The sequence below is a fragment of the Herpailurus yagouaroundi genome, unplaced genomic scaffold (genome assembly GCF_014898765.1).
Source record: "Herpailurus yagouaroundi ecotype Mexico unplaced genomic scaffold, PumYag 189, whole genome shotgun sequence".
Taxonomy (NCBI): Eukaryota; Metazoa; Chordata; class Mammalia; order Carnivora; family Felidae; genus Herpailurus; species Herpailurus yagouaroundi.
In genome coordinates, this window is record NW_024412420.1 from 10,062,321 (window position 1) to 10,079,601 (window position 17,281).

A 17,281-nucleotide genomic window follows, 5' to 3' on the forward strand; every position below is an offset into this window, starting at 1 on the left:
TATGAGAAACAAAATATAGACTAACAGTTATAAAGAATTGGCTAACAAAATCTTTAGCTTTGTTTTATGATCGATAATTATGATTTTATAACCTACACAAGTAGATATATCAAATAAAATTATAGACAAAATAAGGTTACTAAAGGACAGGTAAAATTTATAAATTAAAATTTGAGCCTATAGTTTACTATAATACAAGTTTATGTAATTTTTGATAATGTGTTTTGAGAGTTCTTATTTTATTGTTTTGGTAGGAATGGGTCGTGAAGTTGAGAATCTTATATTAGAAAATACACAACTGTTGGAAACCAAGTAAGTATATATCCAAAATTTTAACAAGGAGCACAAGATACTGAAGTTTCTCATCTGAGTCAGTGACCCTTGTTCAAATTAACACAGCATGCAACTGCAGGCTCGCTACCCTATCTCGTTCCCCTTTTGAAATGGTTGATGGGACTTACTTTCACTGATGGATATGTTTTGTTTGCTCTGGTTTTTGCAGAAATATTTTTCATCTCCTTTCCATTCTACAAGTGTGCATGCCTTTCTCTCAACCTTCTGCATATGTCCTATGCTTTTTTTGCTCCTTCCTTTGGAATGCCTATTTTCTTACCTTTTTCCTCTGGGGTGTCTTTATTTCTGCATACATGTTTCGATGTATACCCAGGCCACCTTTTCAGAGCTCTCCTCCATAATTGGAGGTTTTCAGGTATAATTTTGGGGGTCTTAGGCCCTCAGACATATTGGGCTCAGACAGGTTCTGAGTCATGTGGCAAAGCAGACCGTGGCCCTTTGTTAATTTGCTATGTCAGAGCATCTTGGGAACACCCAGGTATATCCAAAATAGAATGCAGTTAGAGGCACTATACCTACCTGTATCCAAAAGATCTATATGTTAGATTTTCTTCCAGTTTTTTTTTTTCTTTAGACTTTTTTCCCTCATCAATTATTAAAGGTAAATTCAAGGATAAACCTTACTTTATTGATTAGATAATATTTTTTTTCAGAACTTAACAACAGTACCCGTATGGATGATGCCGTTTTGTAAAAATTTAATCTTAGTTAATTCTGTCATTTTCATTAGTTGGTGATCTGCCTTGCTTTATCCGTGTATTCTTCAATAAGTGAGAAGAGTAAAAACTTAGATGGTTGCTCTGTGTTTTTTAATCTTTATTTACAAATGGCACCACATGGAATATCTCTAAGTATTCAATTATTCAGCTTGGGTTGTATAATTACTTGAGTCTGTAAGAGAATAAGCTGAAAGACAGAAAGAGTATTTATTTGTAATGATACACTCGAAATACGTGTTTCTTAGAAATGCTCTGAATGTAGTGAAGAATGATTTGATAGCAAAGGTGGATGAGCTGACCTGTGAGAAAGATGTGCTACAAGGGGAGCTGGAGGCTGTGAAACAGGCCAAACTGAAGCTGGAGGAAAAGAACAAGGAGCTGGAGGAAGAGCTTAGGAAGTAAGTTTTCTCTGGAATCTTCTGAACCCACCTGTCTTTGCTGGTGTACCACAGAGGGGCCCAGGCGTCACCCCGCGACGGGTACCAGCTGCCTGGGAAAAGGCCGCTGTGCCGTGAGCCTGCGCCTCCTCTCACCCCGTGATACCACGATCACATTCTGGGTCTGTCATGGTGTGAAAAAAAGTTAGTAGAACCATTCTAAAATTTGCTAGTAAGGAAATTAGCAATAGTCATTATTTTCCTTCACCCCGCTTTCTTCGACACCGGTTTTTTCCCTGAGAACAGTGCTACATCAGTGTTGCCCTAAGTGAAAGCAGCTAAATACTCTGGAAAGAGACAGATAATCACTTAGTGTTGATTAACATTTGTGACCTACTCTTTTATTCCTTGAAAAGATGAGTGCAACTCAAATAACATGTTCCGTTTTTCCCCTAGAGCTCGCGCAGAAGCTGAAGATGCACGACAAAAAGCAAAAGACGATGATGATGTAGGTTTACAATCTTGGACTGTTTTTCTTACCACATTTTGGTATTTCGAGAAAATCTTGTTAATCTTTAGATATAGCATTATAAAAAGAAAGTCGGGGGGCATCTGGGTGGCTCAGTAGGTTAAGCGCCCGACTCAGTTCAGCTCAGGTCATGATCTCACAGTTTGTCAGATCGAGCCCCCCATCTGGCTTAGCGCTGACAGCATGGAGCCTGCTTGGGATCTTCCCTCTCCCTCTCTCTCTGCCCCTCCCCTGCTGGCTTGTACCTGCGTGTGCATGCTCTCTCTCAAAATAAATAAAAGTAAACTTAAAAAGAAAAGAGATGGTCTGTTTGTGGTCTTGAATAGGATAGCTCGTGTTCCCACATGGTATCCAGGTGCTGAGCTTTCTGGCGACCTGTGGTGTGCTTATTTTTTCTTGTGGCTCTGTGCCTTGACCTACATTTGCATGTTCAAGCTCAAGGACCAGTTGAAACATTTGGGGATTTATTATTGTTTGTTTTGTCTCAAATTTTGAATTTGAAATATGAAAGCTTAATAATAAAAGTTGTTTAATAGTATTAAACAAAAAGATGAGCTCTAGAAGGAGTCAATCAGCTTATATTGTTTCCAACATATGCAAATTCAAAAGACTGAATATGAGTTTCTTGCCAGTATAATTAGCATACTAGTACTTCTTCTGGCTTCTAGATTATTATTCCTATAACAGGTGTCTGCTGGTCAAGCATCAGCCTTGAGATATGTGGGTGCCCCGTAGAAGATGCTTAATTGATGCACCTTTAGTCTCACTTTTTGTTTATAAACTCTTTTTTCTTTTTTTTTTTTCTTTTCTAAGAGACAGAGAGGGGCAGAGGGAAAGGGAGAGAGAATCTTAAGCAGGCCCCATGCCCAGTGCAAAGCCCGATGCGGGGCTTTTCTCACAACCCCATGAGATCATGACCTGAGCCAAAACCAAGAGTTGGACACTTAACCAACTGAACTACACAGGTGCCCCTAATATGTAATACTTGATACATACCAAAAATATACATAACACATGTAAGTTACGAAACATAATAAATTAACATAAGGACCCCACCGCCTAACCTAAGAACTAGAACATTATCAAACAGTGAAGATACCCTGTGCTCCCCCCTTCCAGAGGAGACCACTGTCCTATATTTATCATTTTCTTACCTTTGGAAAAAAAAAAAAAAAAAATTTTATCAGGGCACCTTCCTGGCTCAGTCAGTAGAGTGCGTGATTCTTGATCTCAGGGTCATGAATTCAAGCCCCATGTTGGGCGTAGTAGAACTAACAAAAATATATTTAAAAAAAATTTTTTTATCATATCATACATATATGTATCACTACAAAATATGGTTCAATTTTCATTTTTTTTTATTTTTTATTTCATAGTTGAAGATTTACTTGTTATTTATTTTGAGAGAGAGAGTGTGTGCACGAACACAGGGGAAGAGCAGGGCGGGGGTGGGTGGGTAGAGAATCCCAAGCAGGTTCCTTGCTGTCAGAGTGGGGCTTGAGCTCACAAACCATGAAATCATGACCTGAGCCGAAACCAAGAGTCAGATGGCTAACCGAATGAGCCACCCAGGTGCCCTAAGATTTACTTCTTTTGCTCAGTATTATGTTTTTGAGATCACTTGTGTTACCGTATAATGCTGTAAGTTTTGCATGTTCACTGCTTTATATATATCCCATTGTATGAATATATTACAATTTAAGTATCTGCTTTCCTATTAATGTACATTTAGGTGATTTTCAGCTTTTTACAACACCACAAACAATGTTGTTGTGAACAGTCTAGTACAAGTCTTCTGCGAGGGTAGATAACCTTGTAGTGTGGTTACCATGTTGCAGATTCGAAGTCCTTTCATCATCTGCTGTTTGGCTTCTGTTTAAAGGAGAGGACAAAGTAGGAGACTCCTGAGTGCTAAGCTCAGCCTCTTTCTTAACTTTTCCACCATTTCCGTTTTGATCCCCAATGTGTATACTCTGCTCAGCAGAACAGAAACCCTGCAGTTAAACCAACTTTCCTCCCCAGAAGAGCATTTAGGAATTACAGTAGAAGGAAGTTGACTTGAGCATGCCTTCTTGGGTCTTAACCACAGTCACATCCTTTCCTCTCTTTAAGAAGAATTCTAGTTAATACATTTGTTGTATTTCTGTTGGTGCTTTAGTGACTCTTAGAGTTGGGCACCTCGGTAATCTAACTAGGCTGTACACTTACTGTCTGTGCTAGCCTTGGATATGTATATGATGGGTAGTCTGAGGTAAACGAACCCCTTTCAGAACTAAATTGTAAAAATTGCTGAATAATTAGCATTTGTTGTAGAACATCAACTGAAAATAATGTTATTAGAGGAACATTTCCAGGCGAGCTTGTTAAATCTATATAGATATATTTTGTTAATCTTTTTTGGTTGTAGTTCAAAATCTACACTGTTCTTTGTATTTTCCTTACGGTATATTCCAATATCTCTATTTTCAGAAATTAAATTGTATACCTTTCTTCATCATAGGTAATTATTTAAATCTCTCTATTGATTTTATTTTTAGAAGATTATTTCTCTTTAAATGATCCAGTAGATTAGAAATTAAGAAATGTTTCAAAGCTTTAAGTTTAACATAACACCAAAACAGACATAGGCTCCCAGAGTGATCGGCAGTGTTCTTTTCGTTACAGAGTGATATTCCCACAGCTCAGAGGAAGCGGTTTACTAGAGTAGAAATGGCCCGTGTTCTAATGGAGAGAAACCAGTATAAAGAGAGATTGATGGAGCTTCAGGAAGCTGTTCGATGGACAGAGATGATTCGGTGAGAAGTGCCTCTTGGTGTTTTTCTAGTATTGTTTCCTAGGTTTGAACATTCCTTCACTCAGAACTAGAGTCTTGCCTTGGGGATCCAAACCTCTTACTCTGTTTACTAGGAGATACCTTTTTTTTTTTTTTTTAATTAACTTGGATTTTTACAGAAGTTTACTTATTTTGAGAGAGAGAGAGAGAGAGATCGTGCAGCCACAAGTGCACAAATGTGGGAGGGAGAGAGAGAGAGAAAGAGAGAGGATCCCAAGCAGGGTCCCACGCTGTCAGATCATGACCTGAGCCAAAACCAAGATGCTTAACCTACTGCGCCACCCAGGCACCCCACTAGGAGATACTTTCTAAAGTAACACTAGGAATTAGGAACAGAATGTGATCAAAGTGGGTGCCTTTTGAGGAAAGGGCCCTTGGCAAATGTTCCTATGACCTCTAAAAGGTAATTGTTATTACTTATGAATGATGGTCATTTTTCAAAAGAATATAGAAATTGACAACCACTTTTGCAATAATGTCAGGAAAAGATAAAAATTTCTTGTGCCAAACAAGAAACTAAGTCATTTTTCTCAGTGTCTTTCTGTAAAATACTCTTGTCTGGTTTTCCCTCCTTTCTGACTATTCATGCAAAATGTACCTTCTGTTGACATCTTTGTTGGTTGGATCTTAGATCACACCTAGTGCTGCCATCTTATGGTCATACTTAGTAACAGTGTTCCTTAACTTAAAATTTTTTTTTTTTTTTTTTTTTTAACATTTATTCATTTTTGAGAAACCGACAGAGTGCAAGCAGGGGAGAGGCAGAGAGAAGGAGAACACAGAATCCAAAGCAGGTTTCAGGCTCCAAACTGTCAGCACAGAACCTGATGCGGGGCTCAAACTCTCGAGCTGTGAGATCGTGACCTGAGCCGAAGTTGGACACTTAACCAACTAAGCCACTCAGGCACTCCGCCCATATTTTTGAGTTTAGATTACCATGTCAGATTTACCAATAACAGTACATATATACCAGTACATCATATTAAAGCATATTTTTTAACCTCCAACTTTTACTTGTTTGTGATTACATTATTTAACAGTTTATACATCTTTTACCAATGTTGTACTAGAATGAAAGTACTTTGTATAGCACATTGACAATTTGCTAAAATTGTAATTGCATATAGCTGCTAACAAGGAAGGAGATCAGAATTTGATCTTCATTAATTGGTCAAAGAAACCGATGTACTAAGAAGCTTGTTCTTAACTCTCACATTTAATGGATATTAAATAAATAATGGATAAATATTTTAAAAATTGAGGTATATAGACAGGTTCTACTTTTCATGGCTATTTTTTTTTTCATTTTTTTAAATGTTTATTTATTTTTGACACAGAGAGAGAGGGAGAGGCAGAGTGCAAGTGGGGAGGGGCAGAGAGAGAGAGACACACACACACACACACACACACACACACACACACACACACAGAATCAGAAGTAGGCTCCAGGCTCTGAGCTGTCAGCACAGAGCCCAACATGGGGCTCGAACCCACGAACTGTGAGATCATGACCTGAGCCAAAGTCGGACACTTAACCAACTGAGCCACCCAGGCGCCCCATCATTGCTATTTTTAATTCTAACAGCCATGTGGTGTTCCACAAAAGAAATGGTAGCTCACTTTTAAATTTTTCATTGAATTAAAAGATGTTTTAAATTCAGTCCTTTAAAAAACCGTGAAAACTGAACTCTGATAGTGAAAGCGGAATCCTTACCACCTTACTAAATTGGTATGGAGTGCCAAATTTCTGAAATTTTCTTGAACTACCAGTTTATCCCCATCTCTGGTGATCTTTTCAGTAATGGGAAAGTTTTAGTCCTGTGAAAAATGACACATCAGAACAGTAAAGTTACAGGTTATTTTATGAGAACTTAGAGCATGAGATGATAGAGACCTTTATGTAAAGATAAGGGTTTAGGATTTATAAGACAGTATTTTGACATAAGGGAGAATTGGAGGATATCTCTTCAATAAAAAATTTTAAATATTAACATTCAGGCATGTTAGCTGCCTGTTTAGCACAGATAACAGTCTTGTCACTGTTAGCAGACTGGACTCTTGATGAAGGGATGGTGTTTTATTTATCTTAGTTGTATTAGCCTTTACAGGTTGACTGACAGTTGATAGGTCAAAGCAACTACTTAGTGAATTTAATTGCTGATTCTCCTTTGTGTATTTCATGAACTTCTTGGGTCCTCTGTTCTTCAGATAGAAAGCTAGAACACCTAACTGATAAAACATTTTTTCTTTCTTTGTTTTTCTTTTCAAATGTAGTGCATCAAGAGAAAATCCAGCCATGCAGGAAAAAAAAAGGTCAAGCATTTGGCAGTTGTAAGTAACTAAAAACACATAAAGATATCAGAGAGCACTTTGAAACAAGAAGATTACAGTCAGAATTTTTTTAAGTGTGATTTTATGTCTTCTTTCTTTTTAAAATTTGGAGTATATGGCTAAACTGTACTTCTTCTTTTTAATATGTAGCATGCCAGCTCGGTAAGGCTATTCTTGAGGACAAAACATATGCTATCGTAAGCTGCATCATGTTGGTTGTGCATTTGGTGGAATCTTCTGCTAAATTAAATAAAAACTATGGAAATTATTCATAGAGTTGATAATTACCTGGATCCTCAGTGAATAAGTTAACGTGGATTCGCTGGTTCTGTGATTGTTATGGAACTTGACAAAGTAAAGCTTAGAAATTTAGTGCCTGTAGGTTTGAGAAGTGTGTATATTTGTGTGTTTTGGACTTGAATTATGTTCCTGCCAGAAGTACTGTGCATTTACTATGCTCAAAACATCCATTTTTTTGTGAATCTGCTGTTTATTGGAAGTGTTCATTCTTTTCAGTGGATGTGAAGGTAGATCTATTATTTGAGCTTAATAGAAATATGTATAAGATGTTAAAATGGCAATATGTGTTCCGTGCTTTCTTACTATTTTTAGAATTGGCAAACTAAGCTGTTCAAATCTTGCAGCCATAACCTCGCTATTTAACCACTACTCACCGAGTAGGAGCTAGGAACCATCTTACTTTATTTCTTTATTACAGGAAGTTCCCTGTACTTAAGACTTTCTTCCTTTCATTATGTGAATTGCTAATTGAAGAACAAGGGTCTGCCATTTTAAGCAATAGTTTCTCTTTACTGAATGTGTGAGTTTGGCTGTGAGTGAGTTAAGTGCTAAGTAGTATATGACTACAAAAATCTTTCTGCCAGTTTCTAACTCACTGCCTTGTAAAAGCATTCTAACTTGTGGAAAGTTATGGATTGTTTCTCACAGTGCATATAATAAGGCTCTTACTGTCTCTCACTCACTCTCTCTCACTCTCACTTTTTTCTTTAGTTTCAGCCGACTTTTTAGCTCCTCAAGTAATACTGCTAAGAAACCTGAACCACCTGTTAATTTGAAGTACAATGCACCCACCTCTCATGTTACTCCTTCGGTCAAGAAAAGAAGCAGCACCTTATCTCAGCTCCCTGGGGATAAGTCCAAAGCCTTTGATTTCCTTAGCGAAGAGTAAGTATTTTCCAGACTTGTGCTTATGCTCTAAAAATAAGTTAACAGTTAAGAATATTCTTGCCGCTTATCAGATCAGCTATAAGGTTCACAATAAGTCTATAAAGAAACCATTTTTGTAATGTGGCTGCGTACCTTTAAGTAAATTACTTGTAGTCAATATCTTTTATGAAAATTGCATGTCAGGGCTTTCATAAACAGAGAATTGCTTTAAAATGTCTCCTTGTTGCTAGTATAACAACACTGACAAATATCAGTAGAGTTAAAGGCCTATATGAGCCTATATCCTGGATGTTTGAACATTTCCTTTGGTGTCACAAGTAGCTGAATTTCTCTCCTGACTCTACTACTTGGTAGTAGAGTCCGTGACCTTGGACAAGCTAACCTCTCCGAGCCCCAGTGTCCCTGCCTGTAAAATGAGTATGATACCCTGGCTCAGGGACACTAGGGTTAAATTATATAGTGCTTTATATATAAAGTGTCTGGCACACAGATTGGTTAACTACTACCTACACAGCAGATCACCTCACAAAAATTTAAATAGCCCAAAGAAAGACCAACTATTTTCAGGGTAGTTTTCTTTGTTATTTTACTCCATCGTTCACAAGCTTATCCAGTCAGTTTGCACTTTTGTCTTCGGAAACAAATTAATGGGGCCCAGAAATGAACCTTTTATTATCTTCCTAAGACCATATTGATTTATTGATCTTCAGTCACTTCTAGTACATTCCCAGGCACTAGAAAATTCTCAGTAAATGTTTGTTGAATGAACAAAAAAGGGAGGAACTAAAGATATTTAAGAATTTTTCCCTTTCATATGGCCAAAATCTGAAACCTGATAGAAATCTGATGGCTGATGTTTAAACATAATAAAACAGACTGCTTGCTAATCTGTTAAAGCTTGAACGCTGTACCCCCCGCAAAACTTTAAAAAGACCAGCTTTAGGATAATACTTCTTAAGGCAGAAGTCTGAAGTAAACTCTTCTGAAATTATGTAATTTTTTGGTTGTTGTTTTTGCTCTCTTAGTGGGAAGGGGGAGAGATGCTGTTGTTATTATATCCCCTTAATTAAAAAGGGATATCTCTTTTCCTTTTAGAACTGAAGCTAGTTTAGCCTCACGCAGAGAACAGAAGAGAGAACAGTATCGCCAGGTAAAGGCACACGTCCAGAAGGAAGATGGTAGAGTGCAGGCTTTTGGCTGGAGTCTGCCTCAAAAGTACAAACAGGTAACATGTGAACATGGTAAGAGCCTCTAGTGGAAATGCAAGGGGAGAGGAGTGTCCCTGGGCACCAAGGAATTGAAATACAGGTCTCAAAACCTGCTCATTTCAAGTTCATTGATTTGGCACACATTTAGAGAAGGGTTCAGGGTAGTGGTTCTCAGGCTGTTTTCTGGAGCTCCAGAGCCCAAAAGAAGTGCCTGAGTCGGTGAGGAGGGACGGAGAGGGTCAACAGGAGGTTTCTCAAGTGTGTGGGACTTGAGGTATCCTGCTGGATTGTTTCTTGTGTTTTTGTTTTGTTTTGTTTTTGGTGAAGTAGAGTCGACATATAGCATTATATTAGTTTCAGGTATACAACATAATAATTTTTTTTTTTAATTTTTTTTTTCAACGTTTATTTATTTTGGGGACAGAGAGAGACAGAGCATGAACGGGGGAGGGGCAGAGAGAGAGGGAGACACAGAATCGGAAACAGGCTCCAGGCTCTGAGCCATCAGCCCAGAGCCTGACGCGGGGCTCGAACTCCCAGACCGCGAGATCGTGACCTGGCTGAAGTCGGACGCTTAACCGACTGCGCCACCCAGGCGCCCCTACAACATAATAATTTGATGTTTTTGTATATTTTGCAATGATCACCACAATAAGTCTAGTTAATAGTTAACATCCATCACTGAATGTGGTTTCAGATTTTTTTTCTTGCAGTGAGAACTTTAAAGATTCCTCTCTTAGCAACTTTAAATGTGCAATACAGTATTATTAATTATAGTTGTCGTGCTGTACATTACATCCCCATGACTTATTTTATAACTGGGAGTTTGCACTTTTTGACCGCCTTTACGAACCACTTCACCTACTTCTCACCCTGCCTCTAGCAACCACCAGTTTATTCTCTGTATTTGAGCTTTGTATGTTTGTTTAAGATTCCACATATGAGTGAGATCATATGGTATTTGTCTTTCTCTGTCTGAATTTATTTCACTTACCATAATGCCCCTAAGTTCCATCCATGTTGTCACAAATGGCAAGATACCATTATGGCTGGATAATATTCCATTGTATTTGTATATCATATTTCCTTTCTATGTTCTTTTATCGATGGACACTTAGGTTGTTTCCATGTCTTGGCTGCTGTAAATAATGCTGCGGTGAGCATAGAGATCCATATATCTTTTCAAGTTAATGTTTTTGTTTTCTCCAGATAAATACCCAGAAGTGGAATTGCTGCATTGTATGGTAGTTCTATTTTTAATTTTTTTTTGTAAGTAATCTTTGTGCCCAACGCAGGGCTTAAACTCATGACCCCGAGATCAAGAGTCACATACTCTACTGGCTGAGCCAGCCAGGCACCCCTATTTTTAATTTTTTTGAGGAACCTCCATCCTATTTTCCACGGTGGGTACACCAATTTACATTCCCACCTACAGAGGCACAAGGGTTCCCCTTTCTCCACATCCTTGCCAACACTTGTTATTTCTTGTCTTTTTGATAATAGCAATTGTGGTGTGAAGTGATGTCTCACTGTGGTTTTGATTTGCATTTCCCTGGTGATTAATGATGCTGAGCATCTTTTCATGTACCTGTTAGCTGTCTGTATGTCTTCTTTGGAAAAATGTTTATTCAGATCATCTGTCCATCTTTTAATCCAATTTGGGTGGGGAGCTATTGAGTTTAATGAGTATCCTGCCCTATTTCAGTATTTGAAGATTTCATTTTTTAAAAAAACACATCTACTTTTTAGAAGTTTTAAGAAACCATTGTCATGGAGCCTTTCAGACTATTGATGTAAAACTCAGTTCACTTCTACAGGAACTTGTCTGCTTCCATATTTCCTCCGCTCAAAGACTCAGCACATGTGTACACATGCACACACGTACATGCTCCTGAACACACATAAGCACGAACATGTTCATGAATTAGTGTATCTCTTAAGAGCTCCCATAGTATCTTGTTTATTGTTTCTAATTGCCACTTGATGACTTTCTGCTTATTTTTCAAATAAGAATAACAAAATTAACTTGAACTTGATTTCAAAGAATAAATATGTACTATCAGGGCTTGCTCATGGCTCAGTGGTTCTGCGAATTCACTTTTGATGAGGCTTACCAATGTGTCTTTTTCTCTCCTCTTCCTAATTATTAGGTAACCAATGGCCAAGGGGAAAATAAGATGAAAAATCTACCTGTGCCTGTCTATCTCAGACCCCTAGATGAAAAAGATACATCCATGAAGGTAGATTAATTTTGGAGTTAAAGAAAATATTTCTTAAGCTCTGGGTGGATTTTTCCCCCTAAAACCAAGAAAGCTTAAATTTTACTTCTGTGAGTGAGGTTATTGTTTCTTTTGTAGTTTTAAACTGGGATACTTTGAATATTAAAGACCTGTATTCATGGGGTGCCTGTCTGATTCAGAGCATGAGATTCTTAATCTCAGGGTATTGAGTTCAAGCCCCATGTTGGGGAGTACCCAGTGGGAGTAAGCCCTACTTGAAAGAAAGAAAGAAAGAAAGAGAGAGAGAGAGAGAGAGAGAGAGAGAGAGAGAGAGAAAGAAAGAAAGAGAAAGAAAGAAAGAAAGAAAGAAAGAAAAGAAGGAAGGAAAAGAAAGGGGAGGGAGGGAGGGAGGAAGGAAGGAAAGAAAGAAGGGAAAGAGGAAAGGAAAGGAAAAGGAAAGGAAGAAAGAAAGAAGAAGACCTCTGTTCCTAATCATTAGATTGTTAAAGAAATGTGAAATATTCTAAACATTTTTATTGACGAAATAGATGTAATACCTTTTTTTCTTCTTCTTAAACCCAAAAAGCTGTGGTGTGCTGTTGGAGTCAACTTATCAGGTGGGAAGACCAGAGATGGTGGTTCTGTTGTTGGAGCAAGTGTCTTTTACAAAGATGTTGCTGGTTTGGATACAGAAGGCAGTAAACAGCGAAGTGCATCACAGAGTAGTTTAGACAAGTTAGACCAGGAACTTAAGGTAAGCGTGTGCACTAACATCTGACCTCTTCGTTTTTGCTCTTTGGTCCAAAACTGTTTTCTGGACCAGCTTCTAACTGGGATTATTACGCCTTTGCTTGTTCCTTGTGCTCTTTTCTAGAGCATATTTTACATACAATAAGCTATATATACACTTGAAAATGGTACGGTTCAAAGAGTTTTGACAAATGTATGCACCCATTTAGGAGCCATCACAGTCAAGAACTAGAACATTTTTATCACTGCTATTTTCTAGTCTACTAATTAATATTGAAAGGTGGTTATATTTTTAATCTTTCAAATAATCTGCAGACAAACTCAAAATAGCATTGGCCTTTACTGTAATAGCACTGACCTATGAAGTATATATACGTATTCTTTTAAACATTCTTTTTTTTTTTTACTTTGTATACATAGGAACAACAGAAGGAGTTAAAAAATCAAGAAGAATTATCCAGTCTAGTCTGGATCTGTACCAGCACTCATTCAGCTACAAAAGTAATCATTATTGATGCTATTCAACCAGGCAACATCCTAGACAGTTTTACTGTGTGTAACTCTCATGTTCTCTGTATAGCCAGTGTACCAGGTAAGGGTAAGCCACACCCCTTTCTCCCTACCATCTACATCTTTGTATTGGCAGGAACTGACTTATTTACCGGAGATACGGTCATGCACCACTCTCATGGAGTTTATGTTCTAGTTGGGGAAGACCAAAACTAAACTGGAAACAAATGACTAAACAAGATATTTTCAGTACTATGAAGAAAGTGAAACACGGTAATATGAGAAGATGATTGGTGGGCAGAGAGTAAGAGCCTGTTTAGATTGATTGATAAGAGAAGGCTTTCTAAAGTTCTGTATTGAATATTATGTGATGTTTAAACATTGGTTTAAACATGAAACAGGTTGGTGATATGTCTGCACAATGGAATATTACTCAGTCATAAAAGGGAATGAAATTCTGATATGTACTACAACATAGATTAATTTTGGAAACATGCCAAGCAAAATATAACCCAGACACAAAAGGACAAATGTTGTATGATTCCATTTATATAAGGGATCTAGACTAGGCAGACTCATAAAGACAGAGATGGATTAGAACTTACCAGGGCTGGGCCAGGAGGGGCTCGGGGAATAGGGAGTTACTGTGTAATGGGTACTGATTTTCTGGGTGGGTGATGGAAGAGGTTTAGACATAGATAGTTGTGGTGCTTGCATAACATTGTGAATGTAATTAATGCCACTGAACTGAACCCTTAAGGACATTAAATTATAAAGTTTTATGTTATATATGTATATCTTACTCCAATAAAATATTTTAATGTCTATTTAAAAACAGCTTTCTAAATAAAACTGAAGGGATTTATCTTTATATGGCAAATGCTTAGTTATTAAATGTATCACTAATATCCTAAGACACTGTATACACCTAGGGTGATCAGTTTTTTTTTTTAAATGCTTATTTTTGAGAGAGGGAGTAAGAATGGTTTAGGGGCAGAGAGAGAAGAGGGAGAGAATCTCAAGCAGGCTCTGCACTCACAGTCCTGACGTGGGTCTCAGTCTCACAAACTGTGAGATCATGACCTTAGCCGAAATCAAGAGCCAGATGCTTAACTGACTGAGCCTCCCAGACACCCTAGGATGATCAGTTTTTAATAGTGTGGGAAATCCATATTTTATTTTATCGTTTTTGTTTATTTTAAAGTTTATTTATTTGGAGGGAGGGAGGGACGGAGGGAGAGAGAGAGAGAGAGAGAGAGAGAGAGAGAGAGAGAAAACAAGAACCAGTGGGTGAGGGGCAGAGAGACAGAGACAGAGAGCCCAAGGCAGGGCTCAGCCCTCAAAATGTGAGATCGTGACCTGAGCCAAAGTTGGATGCTTAACTGACTGAGCCACTGTGGCACCATGAAGTCCTTCTTTTGTTTTATTTTGTTTTGTTTTGTTTTGTTTCGTTTCATTTCGTTTCATTTCATTTCAATTTCTTTATTTTATTTTATTTTATTTTTTATTTAAATGTTTATTTTTGGGAGTATGCACATGAGCAGGGGAGGAGCAGAGAGAGAGAGGGAGAGAGAATCCCAAACAGGCTGTGCACTGACAGCAGCGAGTATGATGAGGGGCCCAAACTCACGAACCATGAGATCATGACCTGAGCCGACACCAAGAGTCGGACGCTTAACCGACTGGGCCACCCAGGCACCCCCAGAAGTCCAGATTTTAAATAGTAATCTTGATAATTAAAAAATTGTTCTTGCTGATTTGTCAGATAATAGATTTCCTTGTTTGAAACCTCATTAGGTGGCTGCTGAGGAGCTCCTGAAGAACAGAAGTGTCACGTTGTGACATTTTCATGTTTACTTGTGCTTGCAGGAATAGAAATACCAATTTTTTAAGCTACTTTCTCATTTTGTGATGGTTAGTTTAAATAAAATTTAAAGTTACCCTCCTGGCAGTGTATTCAAGTAGCTGTTTGTCTCCCCTCCATAACCTCATTTCAAACCTATAGTTGCCTTAATGGAGAAAATGCTACTTACAGGGGTTTACTTAGCTATTAGAAAAAGGTTTATCTCGTTTTTCAGGAGCCAGAGAAACAGACTACCCTGCGGGAGAGGAGCTTTCAGAATCTGGACAGGTAGACAAAGCGTCTCTGTGTGGCAGCGTGACCAGCAACAGCTCAGCAGAGACAGACAGCCTGTTGGGGGGCATCACCGTAGTCGGTTGTTCTACAGAAGGTGTGACAGCAGCCGCCACTTCCCCTAGTACCAACGGTGCTTCTCCAGTGATGGAAAAACCACCAGGTATCTCTCTCCTCCTTACATGTCTTCAGTGTCCGGAGTCTGAGCCTGTCTCGCGTGTCTCATTATGGACTCATACTTAATGTAGGTCTTGAAGTGACGGGGATGAAAGAGCTTGAAAGAAGACACTGTGATGACTGTTAAGGATCCTAGTATCTCATGATACAGTGTGGAGGAGGACGGGGTCGGTGGAGTGGAATTCTACGGGGGTGTTTTGTGCGGGGAAACTATTGGGAGGAAAGCTCAAATTCCGAACGGCTAGCATGTGTTATTTATTTTGTAGAAAAGGAAGCAGAAAATAGTGAGGTTGATGAGAACGTTCCAACAGCAGAAGAAGCTACGGAGGCTACAGAAGGCAATGCAGGGACAGCTGAAGACACCGCGGACACCTCCCAGCCCGGCGTCTACACAGAGCATGTCTTCACGGACCCCCTGGGGGTTCAAATCCCAGAGGACCTCTCGCCTGTGTATCAGTCAAGGTACATGGATGGGTCGGCAACTCAGGAAACCAGATAAGTGTTTATGTAAAAGGAACCAGAATCCTCTCAAGCAGCCACGGGATTCCCGCTAATGGGATCGTGGCAGACTGTGGTGTCATTATGCATTCCCAGTGTGTCTGTGTCTCCACTTACCCTTCCGCTGCATTCGCTCTGGATTTCCACTCCCTCCTTGCCCCCCTTCAATGTGTTCTCTATTCTAACAACTTAAAAAAAAAGTCTTACCTGGTCAAAATCTTCCTGGCCATTTTCTCCTCTCATATGATTTCTTTTCTCATTTCCATTCAAACTGTGATTGTGCCACTTTCCTTCCAGTCCTCCTCTTACTTCAACCCTAGTTATCTACAAAATTGGCAGTTTGGATTTCCCATGTGGGCTTGGATGACTTTTGTAAAGTTTGTTTTCTGGCAAACAGCTCTTCCTTTTTATTTTTTAACTTTTTTTAATGTTTATTTATTATTGGGAGACAGAGAGAGACAGAGCATACGCATGAGAGGGGCAGAGGGAGGAGGAGATACAGAATCTGAAGCAGGCTCCAGGCTTTGAGCTGTCAGCGCAGAGCCCGACGCAGGGCTTGAACTCACGAACCGCAAGATCGTGACCTGAGCCAAAGTCGGATGCTTAATCAACTGAGCCATCCAGGCGCCCCAGACAGCTCTTCCTTCCTTTAAAGTGTTTGATAATACCGGCCCATTTAGTGAATTCTTTAATTTTATTTTCTGCCTTCTCTAGGCCTTTATAGAAAGCTGATGGGGATACATTTAAATGTGATTCTTTTTACAATTTAATAGTCTTCCTCTTAGTTTATAGAACAGTCAAGGGCCTATTAACATTTGTTAATTTAAGAATAAACTCATCTTGGGGCGCCTGGGTGGCGCAGTCGGTTAAGCGTCCGACTTCAGCCAGGTCACGATCTCGCGGTCCGTGGGTTCGAGCCCCGCGTCGGGCTCTGGGCTGATGGCTCAGAGCCTGGAGCCTGTTTCCGATCCTGTGTCTCCCTCTCTCTCTCTGCCCCTCCCCCGTTCATGCTCTGTCTCTCTCTGTCCCAAAAATAAATAAACGTTGGAAAAAAAAAAAAATTAAAAAAAAAAAAAGAATAAACTCATCTTTTTAGAATTAGCAGGTATGTTTTGGATTTGATAGCTCAGTTATCTTTTTCTAAAAATATTCTGACAATCCAAAAGAAAGAAGGTCTTGGGAGAGAATGCAAGCATGTTTTAACTTAATACTTTATTTTAGAAAATTCTTTATACTCATTCCTTTGTGTGTGTATATGATTTTTAAACAAACCATCCTTTCCTCTGCTTCCCGCCCCAAGAAAAAACTTATAAAATTCAAAAGAACCGTAAAGGAGAGCCATAATTATAGTCTGGATATTAACTGCTATATTTCATTACTGTGTCTTAACTCCCTTATGTGCACCTTGGTCCTCTCTAGTATGTTAATGTTACTTCTGGTATAACTATTGAAAT

At 38.8% G+C, this 17,281-nt stretch overlaps 1 protein-coding gene across 10 annotated transcripts in view; it reads left to right on the top strand.

Moving 5' to 3' along the window:
- SPAG9 (sperm associated antigen 9) overlaps nt 1-17,281 on the top strand; it is a 100,473-nt gene that overhangs the window by 64,578 nt on the left and 18,614 nt on the right. For all 10 annotated transcript variants that reach the window (XM_040497130.1, XM_040497129.1, XM_040497120.1 and 7 more), the window contains 12 exons: nt 255-312; nt 1,319-1,471; nt 1,907-1,958; nt 4,644-4,774; nt 7,087-7,143; nt 8,155-8,328; nt 9,427-9,556; nt 11,690-11,779; nt 12,345-12,512; nt 12,929-13,100; nt 15,097-15,315; nt 15,596-15,791. In XM_040497130.1, coding sequence (XP_040353064.1) covers nt 255-312; nt 1,319-1,471; nt 1,907-1,958; nt 4,644-4,774; nt 7,087-7,143; nt 8,155-8,328; nt 9,427-9,556; nt 11,690-11,779; nt 12,345-12,512; nt 12,929-13,100; nt 15,097-15,315; nt 15,596-15,791 — 1,600 coding nt within the window. The remainder of the gene's footprint in view (nt 1-254; nt 313-1,318; nt 1,472-1,906; nt 1,959-4,643; nt 4,775-7,086; nt 7,144-8,154; nt 8,329-9,426; nt 9,557-11,689; nt 11,780-12,344; nt 12,513-12,928; nt 13,101-15,096; nt 15,316-15,595; nt 15,792-17,281) is intronic.